At 40.0% G+C, this 21036-nt stretch overlaps 1 protein-coding gene across 2 annotated transcripts; it reads right to left on the reverse strand.

The window, feature by feature from the left end:
• Positions 1-523: 523 nt before the first annotated feature.
• pierce1 (piercer of microtubule wall 1) lies at positions 524-13025 on the reverse strand. 2 transcript variants are annotated; one of them, XR_004208059.1, is made up of 4 exons: positions 12812-13025; positions 9526-11429; positions 1937-2015; positions 524-1825 (listed from the first exon to the last, which is right to left on the reverse strand). XR_004208059.1 is itself a non-coding variant. In XM_020462286.2 (3 exons), the coding sequence occupies exons 1-3, from the start codon at positions 9654-9656 to the stop codon at positions 1640-1642; spliced, it is 396 nt and encodes a 131-aa protein (XP_020317875.1). In that variant the 5' UTR covers positions 9657-9965; the 3' UTR covers positions 524-1639. The 2 variants fall into 2 exon arrangements, 1 of the variants encoding a protein (XP_020317875.1); XM_020462286.2 differs by lacking the exon at positions 12812-13025 and having other exon boundaries at positions 9526-9965.
• Positions 13026-21036: the final 8011 nt, after the last annotated feature.

Below are 21036 nucleotides of genomic sequence, written 5' to 3' on the forward strand. Positions count from 1 at the left end.
TTGAGTCAAAGTATAGGGTGTACAAGCATTTTTTGTATTTTGTATATTTTTTTTAGATCAGCTTTAATATTTCAGATTGTGGGTTCCATCAAATGTAATTGTCTACATCATTTCCAATCCCCCATATATATTTTTTGTAAATATATATATAAATATTTGTTATATATTCTCCCCTAACCCTACTACCCCTCCCCTAATTGGCGTAAACTAATAGACCACAAAACTTAGACCTCTATTTCCAGCTTATACAGTGCATACTATGTAGATTTTATGGACACAGCATATTTGACAATAGTTACCTTTTGTTTGTTTTTTAGTTCCATCCTCCAGCTACCCTCAACCACTCCAAGCTTACTTAAAAGGAGATAACGCACAGATATACCTACTCTATGCTGTTGTACACTTCCCTCAAAATAGCCCTGTGAGGAGGGCATTTCACTACTATTCTCTTATTTTAACATTTACACCATGTACATTAGTTAATTCATGTTCATCAAACAAAATGTCTTAATATCGCCTTAGATTATTTGCCAGTGATTTATTTTCCTTCTGATACTGTCTTGGGTTCACTAGTTTCCTAGCAACCACTTTAAGACACTATTTTGTGTTACTTGTGTTACCATGACCCAGTTTTCTGGAATAATTCAAGGTGGTTAAATATAATTTGCAGCATCAATTTAAACTTAGATAGAATATCTATTGAATTCCAAAAACTTGTACAAATCTTGTTTGAAAGGTACCAGGAGTTGGATCAATTCTTATCCTCGACACAATAATAGAGTAATAAAACAGACTAAATGTACAAAACATTATGAACACCTGCTCTTTCCATGGCATAGACTGACCAAGTGAATCCAGAGGAAAGCTATGATCCCTTGTTGATGTACTTGTTAAATCCACTTCAATCAGTATGGATGAAAGGGAGGAGACAGGTTAAAGAAGGATTTTTAAGCCTTGAGGCAATTGAGAGGTGGATTGTGTATGTGTGCCATTCCGAGGGTGAATGGGCACAAAAAGTGCCTTTGAACGGGGTATGGTAGTAGGTGCCAGGCGCACCAATTTTGTGTCAAGAACTGCAGCGCTGCTGGGTTTTTCATGCTCAGCAGTTTCCCGTGTATATCAAGAATGGTCCACATATTGAATACTATGTGGGAAGCATTGTATTCAACATGGGCCAGAATCCCGCTTGTACGCCTTCGACACCTTGTAGAGTCCATCCCCCGACAAATTGAGGCTGTTCTGAGGGCAAACTCAATATTAGGAAGGTGTTCTTAATGTCTTGAACACTCACCGTATATAAAAACCTTACCCCAACATCAGTCTTGGCCACAAGGTGGTGATCTAACAACTTGCTGACTATTTTGCTGTGCGTTAGCTCCTGCATGTGCCAGCAAAATAGCCAGCAAGTTGTTAGATGTCCACCTTGTGGCCAAGACTGATGTTGGGGTAGGAGAAGAAGAAGAAGAAGGTTTTTATTGAACCAATCACCAATGGTAGGTGGGGTCTAATAAAACAAGGTGAATGTTCTGTATGATGTTTAAATACTCATTACAGGAATTGATCCTTATAAAAGGCAAATAGAATGAATGGCATACAAATGTAGCAATGAAAATGAATTAAGGTAGGTGGAGTAATGTTTTCAATTCCTTGGACCATTCCCACTGTCGTATGCATAATTAAAGTTGATCCTGTCTTGAAACATGGGGATGGTGTCGTGTCCTGTGATTTTGCTCTTCTCAATGGACGTGTTGAAACCGTTATCTCTGAACATCCCACTTTTCAGCATGTGTTCTGAAAACTTCCGATAACTGCCATTAAAAGTTGTCTGATGGGATAGGAAAAATGAAACAAAATCAGGTTCAGACAGATCAGTGCAAATAGTCATGTTTTTTATTTTATTTTTAGATTTCCATACGGTTTATGGCATCTTTCTTACAGGCATTTCATGAACGGTTGGTCTCTTGCTTCCATATATTTGGCTTGATGTCTGGTAGAATGGGTGGTTTTTCTTCGTACTGAAATAGACAAATATTATCTCAGTGCATTGATCATCAAAAGCAAACAACCTTTTTGGTGCATAACATTTATTAGCAAAATGGTTAAATGCAACTTTTTATTTCTCAATCTGTTTGTAACATATTCTAGTTTTGGGAACATATAACTGTATTGAGATCAAATGTTTCATCGATGAGGACATGTGCAGAATGTTGGCCAAAAACCATCTTGCATCATCTTCTCCGACTACCGACCACTGGGTTTCCTCTCATCACCATATTTGGTGGTGAGTGGAAATGCCAACTGGAAACTTCAGATTTATACATCCGGTGAAACATCTGGCTCATTGTTCTATCTGTGACAGCGGTGATTGTCAGACCAGGAGACATTCAGAAAATCTTCTCACTAAAACATCTGTAGCGTCCGACCGGTTTGGGCTACACCAGGTATTCTGGTTTTCCATGTATGAAAATGTTGTTCGATGCATTTCTATGGGCTAATAGCAGTAAGACCAAATTCAATGTTCAATTAAATATATTTTTATTTTCTACCCACAGGGGTCCTTAAAATTCTAAATCAAATAGGAAAATGATCCTTGGTATGACCATCTAAAAACAATTCCATATGTTAACTTAGCAGAAAACCCTCCAATATTACTTTCTTTAGTAAAAAAAAATGTGCTGCTGATAATACTGCTATAGTCATCAAGGAAAAGGCAGAGGACATGTACAGTTGAAGACAGAAGTTTACATACACCTTAGCCAAATACATTTAAAATCAGTTATTGACAATTCCTGACATTTAATCCTAGTAAAAATGCCCTGTCTTAGATCAGTTAGGATCACCACTTTATTTTAAGAATGTGAAATGTCAGAATAATAGAGAACGATTTATTTCAGCTTGTATTTCATTCGTCACATTCCCAGTGGGTCAGAAGTTTACATACACTCAATTCGTATTTGCTAGCATTGCCTTTAAATGGGTTAACTTGGGTCAAACGTTTCAGGTAGCCTTCCACAAGCTTCCCACAAAAAGTTGGGTGAATTTTGACCCATTCCTCCTGACAGCTGGTGTAACTGAGTCAGGTTTGTAGGGCTCCTTGCTCGCACACGCTTTTTCAGTTCTGCCCACAAATTTTCTATGGGATTGTGTTCAGGGCTTTGTGATGGCCACTCCAATACCTTGACTGTGTTGTCCTTAAGCCATTTTGCAACAACTTTGGAAGTATGCTTGGGGTCATTGTCCATTTGGAAGACCCATTTGCGAACAAAAGCTTTAACTTCCTGACTGACGTCTTGAGATGTTGCTTCAATATATCCACATAATTTTTCTCCCTCATGATGCCATCTATTTTGTGAAGTGCACCAGTCCCTCCTGCACCAAAGCAACCCCACAACATGGTGCTGCCACCTCCGTGCTTCACGGTTGGGATGGTGTTCTTCGGCTTGCAAGCCGCCCCCTTTTTTCTCAAAACACAACGATGGTCATTATGGCCAAACGGTTCTATTTTTGTTTCATCAGACCAGAGGACATTTCTCGGAAACGTACGATCTTTGTCCCCATGTGCAGTTGCACACCGTAGTCTGGCTTTTTTTATGGTGGTTTTGGAGCTGTGGCTTCTTCCTTGCTGAGTGACCTTTCAGGTTATGTTGATATAGGACTCGTTTTACTGTGAATATAGATACTTTTGTACCAGTTTCCTCTAGCATCTTCACAAGGTCCTTTGCTGTTGTTCTGGGATTAATTTGCACTTTTCACACCAAAGTACGTTCATCTCTAGGAGACGGAACGTGTCTCCTTCCTGAGTGGTATGACAGCTGCGTGGTCCCATGGTGTTTATACTTGCGTACTATTGCTTGTACAGATGAACGTGGTACCTTCAGGCGTTTGGAAATTGCTCCCAAGGATGAACCAGACTGAGGTCTTGGCTGATTTATTTTGATTTTCCCATGATGTCAAGCAAAGAGGCACTGAGTTTGAAGGTAGGCCTTCAAATATATCCACTGGTACACCTCCAATTGACTCACATGATGTCAATTAGCATATCAGAAGCTTCTGAAGCAATGGCATAATTTTCTGGAATTTTCCAAGCTGTTTAAAGGCACAGTCAACTTAGTGTATGTAAACTTCTGACCCACTGGAATTGTGATACAGTGAATTATAAGTTAAATAATCTGTCTGTAAACAATTATTGGAAAGATTACTTGTATCATGCACAAAGTAGATGTCCTAACTGACTTGCCAAAACTACAGTTTGTTAACAAGAAATTTGTGGAGTGGTTGAAAAACTAATTTTAATGATTCCAACCAAACTGTATGGAAACTTCTAACTTAAACTGTAGGTGTTGCACATGTATCTGATGCTCTCTGGCCAAAAGGAGTATGGCATGTCATATTCATTTTGGCCAGACAGCATCAGATACGTGGGCTACATATAGTAAGCCAGAAGGGTGCTCTTTTGCTCACTTGGATGCTTTTTCTAATGAGATCGTTTCAACCACTTGCGAATTGAAGGAGAGTTGGCGGGTGCACAGTGCACTGTTAGAATTAGAATTATTTTGGATGAACGTGTGAAGGTAACCTACATTTTCAAGTGGTTTGTCATCAGATGAAAACATGACTGGTTGTGTTCATGGCACATGACTGGCCTCTGCCTGGGGCCTCCAAATCACTAAGTCCGCCCCTGCTAATGGGAGGGATATGTAACCTGAAAACTAGCTGTTATTGGCAGATATGTTTGAAACGCTCTTTGTTATTGGTCTATTAAAGAGTATCCTGTACTTTTCAATACTTTTTCGCCTGTAGTTCTGAAAGTAGCACTCATGAGCCGAAAGTGGTCCCCGACAATTGCACATCTCTGTCTGTCTGTCTGTGTGTGCATGGGAAACATATATTTACATTGCCAAAGCAAGTAAAATGGATCAACAAAAGTTAAGTAAATATTACACTCATCCAAGTTCCAAAATAATAGACTTCAAATGTCAAATTATGTCTATATACCGAGCTGTTACAACATGCAAATAGTTAAAGTATAAAAGGATAAATATGGGTTGTATTTACAATGGTGTTTGTTCTTCACTGGTTGCCCTTTTCTTGTGGCAACAAGTCACAAATATTGCTGCTGTGATTGCACAATGTGGTATTTTGCACAATAGATATGGGAGTTTATCAAAATTGGATTTGTTTTCTAAATCTTTGTGGGTCTGTGTAATCTGAGGGAAATATGTGTCTCTAATATGGTCATACATTTGGCAGGACGTTAGGAAGTGCAGCTCAGTTTCCACCTAATTTTGTGGTTTGTGTGCACATAGCCTGTCTTTTCTTGAGAGCCAGCTTTCTCAATAGCAAGGCTATGCTCCCTGAATGTGTACATGGTCAAAGCTTTCCTTAATTTGGGGTCAGTCACAGTGGTCAGGTATTCTGCCACTGTGTACTCTCTGTTAAGGGCCAAGACGAGAGGAGTGGCGCGGAAGGAGATGGCTGCCGTTTTACAATCCCGTAACCAATTGTGCTATTGTGTACGTTTTTTTGCATTATTTGTAACTTATTTTGTACATAATGTTTCTGCCACTGTGTCTTATGACCGAAAAGAGCTTCTAGATATCAGGACAGCGATTACTCACCCCGTACTGGAGGAATACTTTTTCTTCAATGAGACGGACAGAAAGGATTTACTTCAGACACCTGACAAGGCACGGGCAAAAGAGATGGGGGTATCGTGGATGAAGCTCCGGGTGCCTTGTAAGGATCCGTCGCCGAGAGGGTAATCTACCTTTACCATCGGTCCTATTAGCCAACGTACAATCAATCCATAATAAAATAGACAAACTACGATCACGTATATCCTACCAACGGGACATTAAAAACTGTAATATCATTTATTTCACCGAGTCGTGGCTGAACGACGACATTAATAACATACAGCTGGTGGGTTTTACGCTTTTTTGGCAGGATAGAACAGAGGCCTCTGGTAAGACTAGGGGTGGCAGTCTATGTATATTTGTAAACAACAGCTGGTGCACAAAATCTAAGGAAGTCTTGAGGTATTGCTCACCTGAGGTAGAGTATCTCATCATAAGCTGTAGACCACACTATTTACCAAGAGTTTTCATCTGTATTTTTCGTAGCTGTCTATATACCACTACAAGCTGATTCTGCCACTAAGACCACACCTCAATGAGCTGTATACGGCCATAAGCAAACAGGAAAACGCTCATTCAGAGGCGGCGCTCCTAGTGGCCGGGGACTTTAATGCAGGGAAACTCAAATCCGTTTTACCTCATTTCTATCAGCATGTTAAATGTGCAACCAGAGGGAAATTAAACTCTAGACCACCTTTACACCACACACAGAGACACATACAAAGCTCTCCCTCACCCCCCATTTGGTAAATATGACCATAATTCTATCCTCCTGATTCCTGCTTACAAGCAAAAACTAAAGCAGGAAGCACCAGTGACTCGGTCAATTAGAAAGTAACCAGATGAAGCAGATGCTAAGCTACAGGACTGTTTTGCTAGCACAGACTGGAATATGTTCCGGGATTCTTCCGATGGCATTGCAGAGTACACCACATCAGTCACTGGCATCATCAATCAGTGCAACAATGACGTCGTCCCCACAGTGACCGTATGTACATAACCCAATCAGAAGCCATGGATTACAGGCAACAACTGCACTGAGCTAAAGGGTAGAGCTGCCGCTTTCAAGGAGTGGGACTCGGAAGCTTATAAGAAATAGCGCTATGCCCTCCGACGATCCATCAAACAAGCAAAGTGTCAATACAGGACTAAGTACAGGACTAAGATTGAATCGTACTACACCGTCTCTGACGCTCGTCGGATGTGGCATGGCTTGCAAACTATTACCGACTACAAAGGGAAGCACAGCCGTGAGCTGCCCAGTGACACAAGCCTATCAGACGAGCTAAATTACTTCTATGCTCGCGTCGAGTAACACTGAAGCATGCATGAGAGCATCAGCTGTTCCGGACGACTGTGTGATCACACTCTCCGTAGCCGATGTGATTAACACCTTTAAACAAGTCAACATTCACAAGGCCGCAGGGTTACCAGGACGTGTACTCCGAACATGCGCTGACCAACTGGCAAGTGTCTTCACTGACATTTTCCAACTCTCCCTGTCTGAGTCTGTAATACCAATATGTTTCAAGCAGACCACCACAGTCCCTGTGCCCAAGAACACTAAGGTAACCTGCCTAATGACTACCAACCCGTAACACCCACGTCTGTAGCCATGAAATGCTTTGAAAGGCTGGTCATGGCTCACATCAACACCATTTTCCCAGAAACCCTAAACCCACTCCAATTTGAATACCGCCCCAACAGATCCACAGATGATGCAATCTCTATTGCACTCAACACTGCCCTGGACAAAAGGAACACCTATGTGAGAATGCTATTTATTGACTACAGCTCAGCGTTCAACACCATAGTGCCCTCAAAGCTCATTACTATGATAAGGAACATGGGACTAAACACCTCCCTCTGCAAATGGATCCAAAACTTCCTGACGGGCTGACCCCCAGGTGGTAAGGGTAGGTAACAACACATCCGCCACACTGATCCTCAACACTGGGCCCCCACAGGGGTGCGTGCTCAGTCCCCTCCTGTACTCCCTGTTCACTCATGACTGCATGGCCAGGCACGTCTCCAACACCATCATCAAGGTTGCCGATGACACAACAGTGGTAGGCCTGATCACCAACAATGATGAGACAGCCTATAGGGAGGAGGTCAGAGACCTGGCTGGGTGGTGCCAGAACAACAACCTCTCCCTCAATGTGATCAAGACAAAGGAGATGATTGTGGACTACAGGAAAAGGAGGACCGAGCACACCCCCATTCTCATCAACTAGTTGAAGTGGAGAATGTTGAGAGCTTCAAGTTCCTTGGTGTCCACATCACCAACAATCTAACATGGTCCAAACACACCAAGACAGTCGTGAAGAGGACACGACAAAGTTTATTCCCCCGCTTCTTCAATTAGAACAACAGTTTTCAGCTGTGCTAACATAATTACTAAAATGTTTTTCTAATGATCAGACTTGGATTGGCTAACACAACGTGCCATTGAAACGCAGGAGTGATGGTTGCTGATAATGGGCCTCTGTACGCCTATGTAGATATTCCATAAAATAATCTGCCGTTTCCAGCTACTGTAGTAATTTACAAAATGATCAATGTCTACACTTGTATTTCTGATCAATTTGGTGTTATTTTAATGGACGGAAAATGTGGTTTTCTTTCAAAAACAAGGACATTTCTAAGTGACCCCAAACTTTTGAACGTTAGTGTACATATTACCTCAACTAACCGGTGCCCCCGCACATTGACTCTGTACCGTTACCCCCTGTATATAGCCTCGCTATTGTTATTTTACTGTTACTTTAATTTTCTATTTTTTACTTAACACTTTTTCTTCTATTCTAAAAGCATTGTTGGTTAAGGGCTTGTATAGTAAGCATTTCACTGTAAGGTCTACTACACCTGTTGTATTCGGCGCAAGTGACAAATAAAAATTTATTTGAAATAGTATTCTAGTTCTGCTCAGTTTTTTTGTTCATTCGTACCAATGTGTCAAGTAATTATATTTTTGTTTTCTCATGATTTGGTTGAGTCTAATTGTGTTGCTGTACTGGGGCTCTGTGGGGTCTGTTTGTGTTTGTGAACAAAGCCCAAGGACCAGCTTGCTCTTCTCCAGATTAATCTCTCTGTTGGTAATGGCTTTGTTGTGGAAGGTTTGGGAATCACTTCCTGTTAGGTGGTTGTAGAATTTAACAGCTCTTTTCTGGATTTTGATAATTAGCAGGTATCGGCCTAATTCTGCTCTGCATGCATTATTGATCTCTCTCTCTAACACTCCCTCTCTCTGCTGTGTCCACTGAGCAGTTGGGCTAGCCCTGCAACCTCATTGGATAATACTTGGCCGGCCTCTTGCTAGCTGTCACTCAAATGCTAGGGGCTCATTGGCAAGAACTCGAATTGCTAGGGGGCTGGCCCACATTTGGGAAAATGGCACAGCAGTTTCAAGAAAACAGTTGCTTTCAAACTAGGGATTCCATGGCTAATTGAGGTAAAACAATAATTCTGCTCATAGATTATGCATGTATGAACTACACATTGACACATCTGGTACAAAGCGGTTGGTTTAAAAAACACTTTGTCACCAAAACATATTGACATTTCAGGCAGTCTTTTCCATACAGCAATTACACTAAAAGGGCATTATTATTTTCACAGTATTATTCCAACCTCATAGTGTATACACTAACCTATCAGGCGATATTATTTAAAATTAGGTTAGTCTTGTTATTGTGAACGTCTAGTTTCAGGCAACGGAATTGCTGTGAAATTTCAATGTTGCACACACACACAACTTTCCTGAAAATTGGAAACATCGAGGCTACCCTGTGAGTGGTGATATTGCAATGGGGGGGACACAGCATGCATAACCGCATTGCGGGTTCGATTTAAATGTGCACTTTATCATGCTGTAATTAGGATTTACCTGTAGCCTTGAAAGCAATCGGGGTTATTAAAACGCTTAGGAAGATTTTTGTCCACTTTGTAAACGTCACTGGTTTTCATAGCTTCATTGTAGTCTGATGGATGAGTTTCCACATAGTTTTCAGAATCCATGATTATGAGACGAGGGTTTCGGCCCCGGTGCACACGACAACAAGGAGTAGGGTACTGTTTAAATTAGTTGCTACCAACACAACTGTAACGAGGTGACGTCGGAGGGTTGGAACCATAGAGATCCTATTTCACGTGCCATAGAAGTAGGAATTAGAATACTAGAATGATCATGAACCTTATGATGGTATAAAAGTCAGGTAGTTGGTCAGCCATGGTTTGCCAGTGCTGTGATAAGATATTGTGTAAAACAATATATTTGAAGAATTTTCTGTACTGTATGTTAGCTAGCTAGCCAGTTTTAGCCGAATGATTCCGTAAATGTTTCCAATTAACTGCCAATATGACAACATTCCATAAAAAGAAATGCAGCCAATCCACAGCCATACAGTGGTTTAATAATTTGATGAAATGATTTAGACTAATTGTAAATGCAACAAGTAATGATATTGTATCATATAATAGCACTCACAGCTTTCCACAAAAATACAACATTTAGACATTTATGGTCTGTTTACATATGCTGTATTTTAGAGGCTATTTATACAGAACATTTGTATAAATTCCATATAAACTGTATTTATAATTAGATAACAATATTGTAGGTTGACAATAATTCTATTACACAATTTCAGATATATCCCATACCTTACTTTTATTTTCCTGTATAAGTAAAATCAGGTAATGCATCACCTCTGCCATTCATTCCAATTGGTTTGGATTTCTCCCTAACCACAATAGGTTTGGATTTCTCCCTAACCACAATAGGCTTGGATATCTCCCTAACCACAATAGGTTTGGATATCTCCCTAACCACAATAGGTTTGGATTTCTCCCTAACCACAATAGCTGCCATTTTCACCGCATTCTGGAACTTTGAGGGTTTATGACATAGCCTCTCTATTAAAAGCCGTGTCAATGGGTGCATCAGGGTCGCTTTGTTCAGAGACTGATTGTGTATTCAATTTCGTCTCTTAGTGTAGAATTGAGTTGTCAATTGTAATGATCATTTATTAAACAGACAATTACATTGAAGTGCCTATTTCAAAACATGTCCAACTAGGAGAGTTGGCTATAATGTTTCTGAACTTTATTCAATTACAGACCCATTTTTTTATATTTGAGAACAAAAAGCTTTTCCTACAAAAAATTAAGACATAATAATAGGCTGTAGCCTAATATGACTTTTTCATTGTACTAAAACAAGACATATGCAGTCAACATAAATATAACAGTCACAAGGAATTTATTTTGCAAGTATAAATAAGATTGACCTTTTAGAGTTAAAATGTTAAAATGTCAGTGTAACATTCAACAACACATTTAAAGTAAATAATTCAACAATAATATTTAAGTAAACTGGCTAGTCAATTTCTTCCCTGGATATGAAAGTATCCTAAATTATTATATTTAAATGCTGTCATTCTGACACAAGGGCTGAGTTTTCATCACATTTCCTGCTTCACATCTGTCTATACAACGATGAGATGCATAGGATTATGGAGAACTGTGGTGCTCTCCGTCTCTCGTTGGCAGTGACAGCCACAGTGCATTATTACTCACGGTACGAGTTTGAGACTGGCCGAGCGCGTACCAAAAGTAATAATGGACCGTGAAGCAGGCAGAAACTCTTATCTTCGGTTTATCTGTGGGGGGAAAAAATCCCAGGTTTGATTTGGCTATGAGAAGCCAACAATCCTCTATATCCCATTGTACAATATTGTAAAATTCCATTGGGCATTGAGGTTGGGGTGTGAGATTGTAGCTTCCATCTATCTGAAACAAGAGAAGAAAAAATGTAATATTAGCCAACACAACCCACTGGGCACATACTGGTTGAATCAACGTTGTTTCCAATTCACTTCAATGAAATGACGTTGAACCAATGTGGAATAGATGTTGAATTGACATCTGTGCCCAGTGGGAATTTGATGTCAAAGGTACATGAGCTTTACCAATATCTAGCCTATATTATTGGGCTGCATTTTGAATAGCAGAACAATAAATCAGGCCTAGAGGGCAGCATGCATAGCCTAATACAGTGGTCCCTAACCTTTTTCCGCTACTGTACCACCAACGGTATTTTGCTCTGCCCAGAGTATGTCTGTTGTACCCCCTCATGTGCATTTTACCATTAGGAATAAGTATTCTCAAGTACCCCCTGTGGATAGGCCAAGAACCCCCAGGGGTCCTTCTCCATGAAGCCTGCCCACTGTTCACGCCATGTTCATCTAGTTTTGAGTTACATTTGGATGAGTTTTCAACTAATGTGAATTCAACGTGAAAAAAAAAAAATCAACAAGTCATTGGGTTTAGGTTAAAAGTTGGCAGAAAAAAACACGAAATGCCCTTAAATTGATTACTTTTTGCGAATCCAATCAGTTTACCACGTTGATTTTGTTAAAATGACATGTTTGAGGGTAGGTCAACTGTAAAATCACAAACTTTTTTTGCATCAAGGTGGGTGTTTACATCACTGGCTTCAATTCAAAACAGGCCAATGTATGATCATTGTAATGTCTAATAATAGTGTATGACCTGAATTCGTTGATGCTTTTAAGCTTTAAATGTTCAATATATTGTGCTTATCAATAGTCTAACAAGTTCCTTGGTTTATTAGGCCAGTGGTTCCAAGCCTACCTTCAAACACAAATGTCCCACTAATGACTTCACACTATTGCAATAATACCTTGAAAATGCAAACATCATTCTCCCCCGGGCAAACACTGGTTGAATCAATGTTGTCAATTTAACAAAATCAACGTGGAAAACTGTTTGGATTCACAAAAAGTAATCAATTTAAGGGCATTTTGTCTTTTTTTCTGCCAACCTTGAACCTAAACCCAATGACTTGTTGATTATTATTATTTGAATTCACGTTGAATTAACTTTAGTTGAAAACTCATCCAAATGTAACTCGAAACTAGACGAAAATGACGTGAACAGTGGGCGGGCTTCATGGATAAACATTTCAGTGTTTCAGGTAATCAAAGGACAAATCACAAATTGAATTTTCTGAATTAAAAACTACAGAGTACTAGTTTTGAATATATGTTACCTTTGCATATCACAACTGCATCATGATAATACTGACTCTTATGTTTTCTCTGGGAAAAATAAAGTATAATCTATAATGGTGAAACGTCCTCCCTACTTACCATAGAATGGAGAACACAATGCCAAGCCTCTTGAGTCTACCTGGTTGCAGCTGCCACATCACCTCTATTCACTTGACTGACTTGTTGGGCTATTTTGCCATCGCGACCATCTCCCAATATTAGTTTCATCACAGTATAGGCTACAAATATGTATTTCCCTTCTGTTCCGTTGCTGCCGAATGGAGAGGAATGGTATAGCCTGCCCGTTTTGGAAGTGCTTTTTATGCATACCTTCCTGTTGAGGCCGGGAACTGGACGGTCATTCCCAAGCCGGAATTCCTGTGTGTGTTTCCAACTGATAAAATAAGTTGTAAAGCACAAACACCCTCCATCCTGCTGAAAATGCTTCACGAATGACATCTTCAAAGAAGTACGTGCTTTCTAGCATCCATGTGTAAAGCAGCTTGAGTTATAAAATCTATTGTTTGTGTTTGTAAAAAATCAATTAATTAGACCAGAATTACTGTAATTCATCCCATTGCATATTGCCATTAATTAGGCCTAAAGATATTCAGAATGAGGCTGATTATGAAGGCATATAAAGGCAACTTAATGTGTCAACTGAAATGACTTCCTCTACATTAAAATACATATATGGTCATACATGCCATAGCCTAATGCAGCATTGATCCAAACCCGATTTAATGACCCTAAATCTAATAAGACCCAACCGTGATTGTTATCACCAACGTGGACTATTTAGCTTTTTACCCACTAGCACAGTAGTATAATAGTGTAGTAAGTCGTCTACTTGTGTTGTATAGAACATTAAGTAGTTTTGAGTTTGCAAAAAAGGCATTTCACTGTACTTGGCATATGACATTAAAACTTTACATTTGAGACTAGTACACTATAAAGGCCTAGTTAACATATAGTTAGCTGCTAAGTCATTTTTTCTAAAGGACGTTTTTACTACAAGTCTGGGGTATAAGTGAGTGTGTGGATGAAAACAGTGATTTATCCTGCTTCCTTAGGGTATGTGCCATTGGTCTTTATAAAACTCTGTCAGGCCCCCTCTTTGACGCAGATCCGTTTCCTGTGTGAAGGAGACTTTGTATTGTTCTGAGGGCCCACGATGCAGTATCACCATCCTCCAGTCACTTCCTGCTTCCTCTCAACCAGGAAATGCTGCATTGCTATTTTCCCCCAATAATCCAGATTTAAATTCAACATTTTAAGGAGAGGATTTGTAAACCTATTGACCGTTAAATGGCGAAGGAGTCTCCCATTGTAAGCGTTGGTGTGTTAATACACCTAGGCCTGGGCCAGATTTACTAAGCATTCAGCAAGGAATAAACACCAAAATGAAGGCTAAACCATGACACTTCATGTACACTCTAGCTTGATACAGTGCATTCGGAAAATATTCAGACCCCTTGACTTAACACATTTTGTTACCTTATAGTCTTATTCTAAAATTAATTGAATAGTTTTTTTCTACTCATCAATCTACACACAATACCCCATAATGCATTTTTTCAAATGTATTTAAAAAAAAACTGAAATATTACATTTACATAAGTATTCAGACCCTTTACTCACTACTTTGTTGAAGCACCTTTGGCAGCGATTACAGCCTCAAGTCTTCTTGGGTATGACGCTAGAAGCTTGGTACACCTGTATTTGGGGGAGTTTCTCCTATTCTTCTCTGCATTACCTCTCAAGCTCTGTCAGGTTCGATGGGGTGCGTCGCTGCACAGCTATTTTCAAGTCTTTCCAGAGATGTTCGATCAGGTTTAAGTCTGGGCTCTGGCTGGGCCACTCAAGGACATTCAGAGACTCCTGCATTGTCTTGGCCGTGTGCTTAGGGTAGTTGTCCTGTCGGAAGGTGAACCTTCGCCCAGTCTGAGGTCCTGAGTGCTCTGGAGCAGGTTTTCATCAAAGAATCTCTCTCTGTACTTTGCTCCGTTCATCTTTCCCGCAATCCTGACTAGTCACCCAGTCCCTGCTACTGAAAATCATCCCCACAGCATGATGCTGCCACCACCATGCTTCACCGTAGGGATGGTGTCAGGTTTCCTCCAGGCGTGACGCTTGGCATTCAGACCAAAGACTTCAATCTTGGGTTCATCAGACCAGAGAATCTTTTTTCTCATAGTCAGAGACTTTAGGGGCCTTTTGGCAAACTCCAAGAGGACTGTCGTGTGCATTTTACTGAGGTGTGGCTTCCGTCTGGACACTCTACCATAAAGGCCTGATTGTTGGAGTGCTGCAGAGATGGTTGTCCTTCTGGAAGCTTCTTCCATCTCCACAGAGGATTTCTGGAGTTCTGTCAGAGTGCCCATCGGATTCTTGGTCACCTCCCTGACCAAGGCACTTCTCCCCCGATTTCTCAGTTTGGCCTGGCGGCCAGCTCTAGGAAGATTCTTGGTGGTTCCAAACTTCTTCCATTTAAGAATTATGGAGGCCACTGTGTTCTTGCAGACCTTCAATGCTGCAGAAATGTTTTGGTACCCTTCCCCAGAACTGTGCCTCGACATAATTTACAGTAGCTCTTACAGTGAAAGCAGACCATGCTATTGTTTGAGGAGAGTGCACAATTATGAACTTGAAAATGTATCAATAAACCAATTAGGCACATTTGGTCAGACTTGATACAACATTTTGAACAGAAATACAATGGTTCATTGAATCAGTCTAAAACACACCATGACAAACAAGATTCTCTGGTCTGACGAAATCGAGAATGAACTCGTGTCACACCCTGATCTGTTTCACCTGTCTGTGATTGTCTCCCTCCCCTCCACATGTTGACCATCTTCTCCATTATCCCTGTGTATTTATACCTGTGTTCTGTTTGTCTGTTGCCAGTTCATCTCGTTTGTCAAGTAAACCAGCGTTTTTGTGTCTCCGCTCCTGCTTTTCCCTGTCTCACTTTTTCTCGCCCTCTTGGTTTTGACCTTTGCTTGTCCTGACTCTGAGGCCGTCTCCATGACCACTCTGCCTGCCCCTGACCCTGCCTGCTGCCCTGACCTTTGCCCAACCTCTGTATTTTTGACCTCTGCCTACCCGGACCCTGAGCCTGCCTGCCATCCGGTACCGTTGCCCCACCTCTGGTTTACTGACCCCTGCCTCCCTTAACCTTTTTATTGCCTGCCCCTGTTGGATTATTAAACCATTGTTAATTCAATGTTGTCTGCATCTAGGTCTTACCTTCGTACCTGATACATTGGTCTGAATGCCAAGCGTCACGTCTGGAGGAAACCTGGCACCATCCCTACGGTGAAGCATGGTGGTGGAAGCATCATGCATTTTTTTACACTTGAGTAAAAGTAAAGATACCTTAAAACTTCTTTGGGACTGGGGCAGTATCGAGTAGCTTGGATGAATAAGGTGCCCAGAGTAAACTGCCTGCTACTCATGCCCAGTTGCTAATATATGCATATTATTAGTAGATTTGGATAGAAAACATTCTAAAGTCTCTAAAACTGTTTGAATGATGTCTGTGAGTATAACAGAACTCATATGACAGGCAAAAACCTGGGAAAAATCCAACCAGGAAGTGGGAAATCTGAGGTTTGAAGTTTTTCAAGTCATTGCCTATCGAATATACAGTGTCTATGGGGTCATATTGCACTTCCTAAGGCTTCCACTAGATGTTACCAGTCTGTAGGACCTTGTTTGATGCTTCTACTATGAAGGAGGGGGGAATGAGAGCTGAATGAGTCAGGGCTCTGCCAGAGGGGCATAAGCTAATCACGCGCGCTCACGTGAGAGTTAGCTTGCGTTCCATTGCATTTCTACAGACAAAGGAATTCTCCGGTTGGAACATTATTGAAGATTCATGATCAAAACATCCTAAAGGTTGATTCTATACTTCGTTTGACATGTTTCTACGAACTCTAATATGACTTTTCGTCTGAACCTTCACCTGGACCTGCCCCGTGTACTAAACGAGCGAACAAAAAGGAGGTATTTGGACATAAATGATGGACTTTATCGAACAAATCAAACATTTATTTTGGAACTGGGATTCCTGGGAGTGCATTCTGATGAAGATCATCAAAGGTAAGTGAATATTTATAATGCTATTTCTGACTTTGTTGACTCCACAACATGGCGGATATCTGTATGGCTTGTTTTGTTGTCTGAGCGCCATACTCAGATTATTGCATGGTGTGCTTTTTCGGTAAAGCTTTTTTGAAATCTGACACATCGGTTGCATTAAGGAGAAGTGGATCTAAAATTCCATGCATAACACTTGTATCTTTTAGCAATGTTTATTATGAGTATTTCTGTAAATTGATGTGGCTCTCTGCAAAATCACCGAATGTTTTGGAACTACTGAACGTAACGCGCCAATGTAAACTGAGATGTTTGGATATAAATATGAACTTTATCGAACAAAATATACATGTATTGTGTAACATGAAGTCCTATGAGTGTCATCTGATGAAGATCAAAGGTTAGTGATGAATTGTATCTCTATTTCTGCTTTTTGTGACTCCTCTCTTTGGCTGAAAAAATGGCTGTGTTTTTGTGACTAGGTACTGACCTAACATAATCGTTTGGTGTGCTTTCGTCGTAAAGCCTTTTTGAAATCGGACACTGAGGCTGGATTTACAACAAGTTTATCTTTAAAATGGTGTGAAATACTTGTATGTTTGAGGAATTTTAATTATGGGATTTCTGTTGTTTTGAATTTGGCGCCCTGAACTTTCACTGGCTGTTGTTGAGGTGGGACGCTACCGTCGCGAATATCTCAGAGGTTAATAGAAAATGGCTCAAGTAAAAGTGAGTCACCTAGGAAAATAATACTTCAGTAAAAGTCAAAGTATTTGGTTTTAAATATACTTTAGTATCAAAAGTAAATGGAATTGCTAAAATGTACTTAAGTATCAAAAGTAAAAGTATAAACCATTTCAAATTCCTTATTATGCAAACCAGACGGCACAATTTATTTTTTATTGACGGATAAACAGGGGCACACTCCAACACTCCAACATAATTTACAAACAAAGCCTTTGTGTTTAGTGAGTCCGCGAGATCAGAGGCAGTAGGAAGGGTCAGGGATGTTACAGTATCTTGATAAGTGTGTGAATTGGACTATTTTCCTGTCAAAATGTAATGAGTATTTTGGGTGTCAGGGAAAATGTATGGAGTAAAAAGTACATTGTTTTCTTTAGGAATATTGTGAAGTAAAAGTTGGCAAAAATATAAATAGTGAATTAAAGTACAGATATCCCCAAAAAATGACATAAGTAGTACTTTAAAGTATTTTTTACTTAAGTACTTTACACCACTGGTACTGAGTAAAGGGTCTGAATACCTATGTAAATGTGATATTTCAGTTTAAACATTTTTATAAATTAGCAAACATTTCTATAAACCAGTTTTTGCTTTGTCATTGTGTGTAGATTGAAGAAAAAAAAGCGATTTAATACATTTTAAAACAAGGCTGTAACTAACAAAGTGGGAAAAGTCAAGGGGTCTGAATACTCTCCGAAGGCACTGTATATTCAGCCTGTAATCTTAGTAACATGACAACTAGTCTCTGGGAGTGGTCTTGGTCTAAATGGAAGGCTCTTGGTCATTTTAACAGCACACAAGGAATGTAAAGACATTCCTCCAATGTACAGACACATCTCCAATGCATAAATCCATAGGAGTCTAAATATGTGTGCAAGCGTTAAGGGTACAGTATAACTAAAGTCCAAGTCCAGCATAAATGGTTCCCACATTTTAATGAACACCTACAGAATGTTTCAATACATTGTCTTGCATGGCCTTCATTTTGTGCCTAGATCAGCACAGTTGAAGACGTTTTAAAAAATGTAGACACAAAGATGTGTATGAGGGTGGTGTAAATCACCTCTTTCAAATAAAGGCAGGTGGGGTCTCAATCCAGAGCTGTGACATGATTTCCAGCGCTAGGAGCCAAACAGGAATTCCTGGCTCCCCATAGCAAGTCTCCGCTTCCTTTTCAGAGAACACAGTGCGACCTCGTAGGGGGGTGGCTGCACATTCCCCAGCTCATCTAAAGCAGCATTAACGGTATCATTGTGCAATTTGGGACTCATAATTAGGAACACAATGAGCCTAATCTGTCCATTTTGTTCCCCAAATCACCATCAACACACAGTTCAGTCTTCAGAAGGGGGATTCTTGCCCCAGGGCTGAAATCTGCTAGAGTATTTAGATTAGACAAGCTCAAATAGTACAGCTTGTGTTAGGATGGCTCATTCATGCTCCTAGATCGTACATTAGTAGAACAAGCAGCCATTCTAGAAGGGTCTGCTGTCTGTATGAATGATCCATGTAGCCAAGGGTCGAAAAAGACTGAGTTCACAATGGACAAGAGGGAAAGGCAGGAGCAGCACAGGATGTATGATGGGTGTGGTGCAGACACAACCTAATTCTCACACACAAACAAAACGCCAGGGCTTCTGGGTAAAGCATAGTTACTAAACTCATTTTGAATTCCTTTGATCGAGGTACTGAGGCCCATTGCATTCTACAACTTGAAGAACAAATGAAGGAAGTGATGTAAGAAGTTCCTAACTTTATCGTGGCCTAGCAGTCTTCACCTGCTAAACCAATTACCCCCTCAACGTTCAGCATTGAGGGCTCAAGGGCCTACCTCCTCTAACACCCTTTACACAGTACTGAGCCCAGTCAAATCAAGCCTAGCCATACTGCACAGGCCTGGTTACGCATCTCCCATAGTTGTTGAAACCATGCTGGAAAGAAAATATCCAAAATTTGAGGGTATTTGCATCCATATCGCTTAAACCATTTATAAATTACAGCACTTTTTGTACATAGCCCTCCCATTTTAGGGGACCAAAAGTATTCTGACGAATTCACTTGTGTATTAAAGTAGTCAAAAGTTTAGTATTTGGTCCCATGTTCATGGCACACAATGATTACATCAAGCTTGTAACTCTACAAACTTCTTGGATGCAATCGCTGTTTGTTTTGGTTGTTTCAGATTATTTTGTGCCCAATAGAAATGAATGGTAAATAATGTTTTGTGTCATTTTGTAAGAATAAGCATAGAATGTTTCTCAACACTTCTACATTAATGTGGATGCTACCATGATTACTGATAATCCTGAATGAATCGTGAATAATGAGTGAGAAAGTTAGAGGCCTAAATATCATACCACCACCAAAATTCGAACCTTCCATGGTATTGTAATGGTAAGAGGTTAACATGTCTCAGGGGCATGATATTTGTGTTTCTAACTTTCTCACTCATCATTATTCATGACGCATTCAGGACTATCTGTAGTCATAATAGCATCCACATTAATGTAGAAGTGTTTAGAAACACATTCTATTCTTATTTATAATAAAAGTGACTCCAAAATGTCACAATACATTATTTACCATTACTTTCTATTGGGCACAAAATAATCTGAAACACAAACTAGAGTCACAAGCTTGAAGTAATCAATGCATGCAAGGAATATTGGACCAAATACTAAACTTTGGACTACTTTAATACACAAGTGAATTTGTCCCAATACCTTTGGTTCCATAAAATGGGGGGGACTATGTACAAAAAGTGCTATCATTTCTGAATGGTTCACATGATATGGATGAAAATACCCTCAAATGAAGTATGACAGTCTGCACTTTAACCTCATAGACATTGTATCACTCCAAAGTGCTGGAGTACGTAGCCAAAAAAATAACATCATTGTCACTGTCCCAATAATATTGGAGCTCACTGTATGTGACGTGCATGTTGAGCAAATTATATTTTTGCGGTGAAATAATCCATCTAAAGATTAAAGTAAGCATTCAAGCTAGCACGCACGCATGCACACACACACACACACAATCTCTCTGGGAAAGAACCAGCAACCAGGATTTGCTGGGACAAATACGCCATCTAGTGGGTTGAATAAGTGTTAGGACAAGTTGTACCTACATAGATACAGTTGAAGTCGGACGTTTACATACACCTTAGCCAAATACATTAAACTCAGTTTTTCACAATTCCTGACATTTAATCCTAGTAAAAATTCACTCTTAGGTCAGTTAAGAATGTCAGAATAATAGTAGAGTGATTTATATCAGATTATTTTCATCACATTCTAAGTCGGTCAGAAGTTTACATACACTCAATTAGTATTTGGTAGCATTGCCTTTAAATTGTTTAACTTGGGTCAAATGTTTCGGGTAGCCTTCCACAAGCTTCCCACAATAAGTTGGGTGAATTTTGACCCATTCCTCCTGACAGAGCTGCTGTAACTAGGTCAGGTTTGTAGGCCTCC

Source organism: Oncorhynchus kisutch, linkage group LG3, assembly GCF_002021735.2.
Source record: "Oncorhynchus kisutch isolate 150728-3 linkage group LG3, Okis_V2, whole genome shotgun sequence".
Taxonomy (NCBI): Eukaryota; Metazoa; Chordata; class Actinopteri; order Salmoniformes; family Salmonidae; genus Oncorhynchus; species Oncorhynchus kisutch.

Bases quoted from the DNA above. Each gene is read 5' to 3' on its own strand.
- pierce1 (XM_020462286.2), bottom strand. From the start codon at position 9,656: ATGGATTCTGAAAACTATGTGGAAACTCATCCATCAGACTACAATGAA. The intron at 2,016-9,525 runs GTAAATCCTAAT...TGTCTATTTCAG, and splicing joins GATTGCTTTCAAGGCTACAG to TACGAAGAAAAACCACCCAT. The intron at 1,826-1,936 runs GTAAGAAAGATG...CTATCCCATCAG, and splicing joins CAACCGTTCATGAAATGCCT to ACAACTTTTAATGGCAGTTA.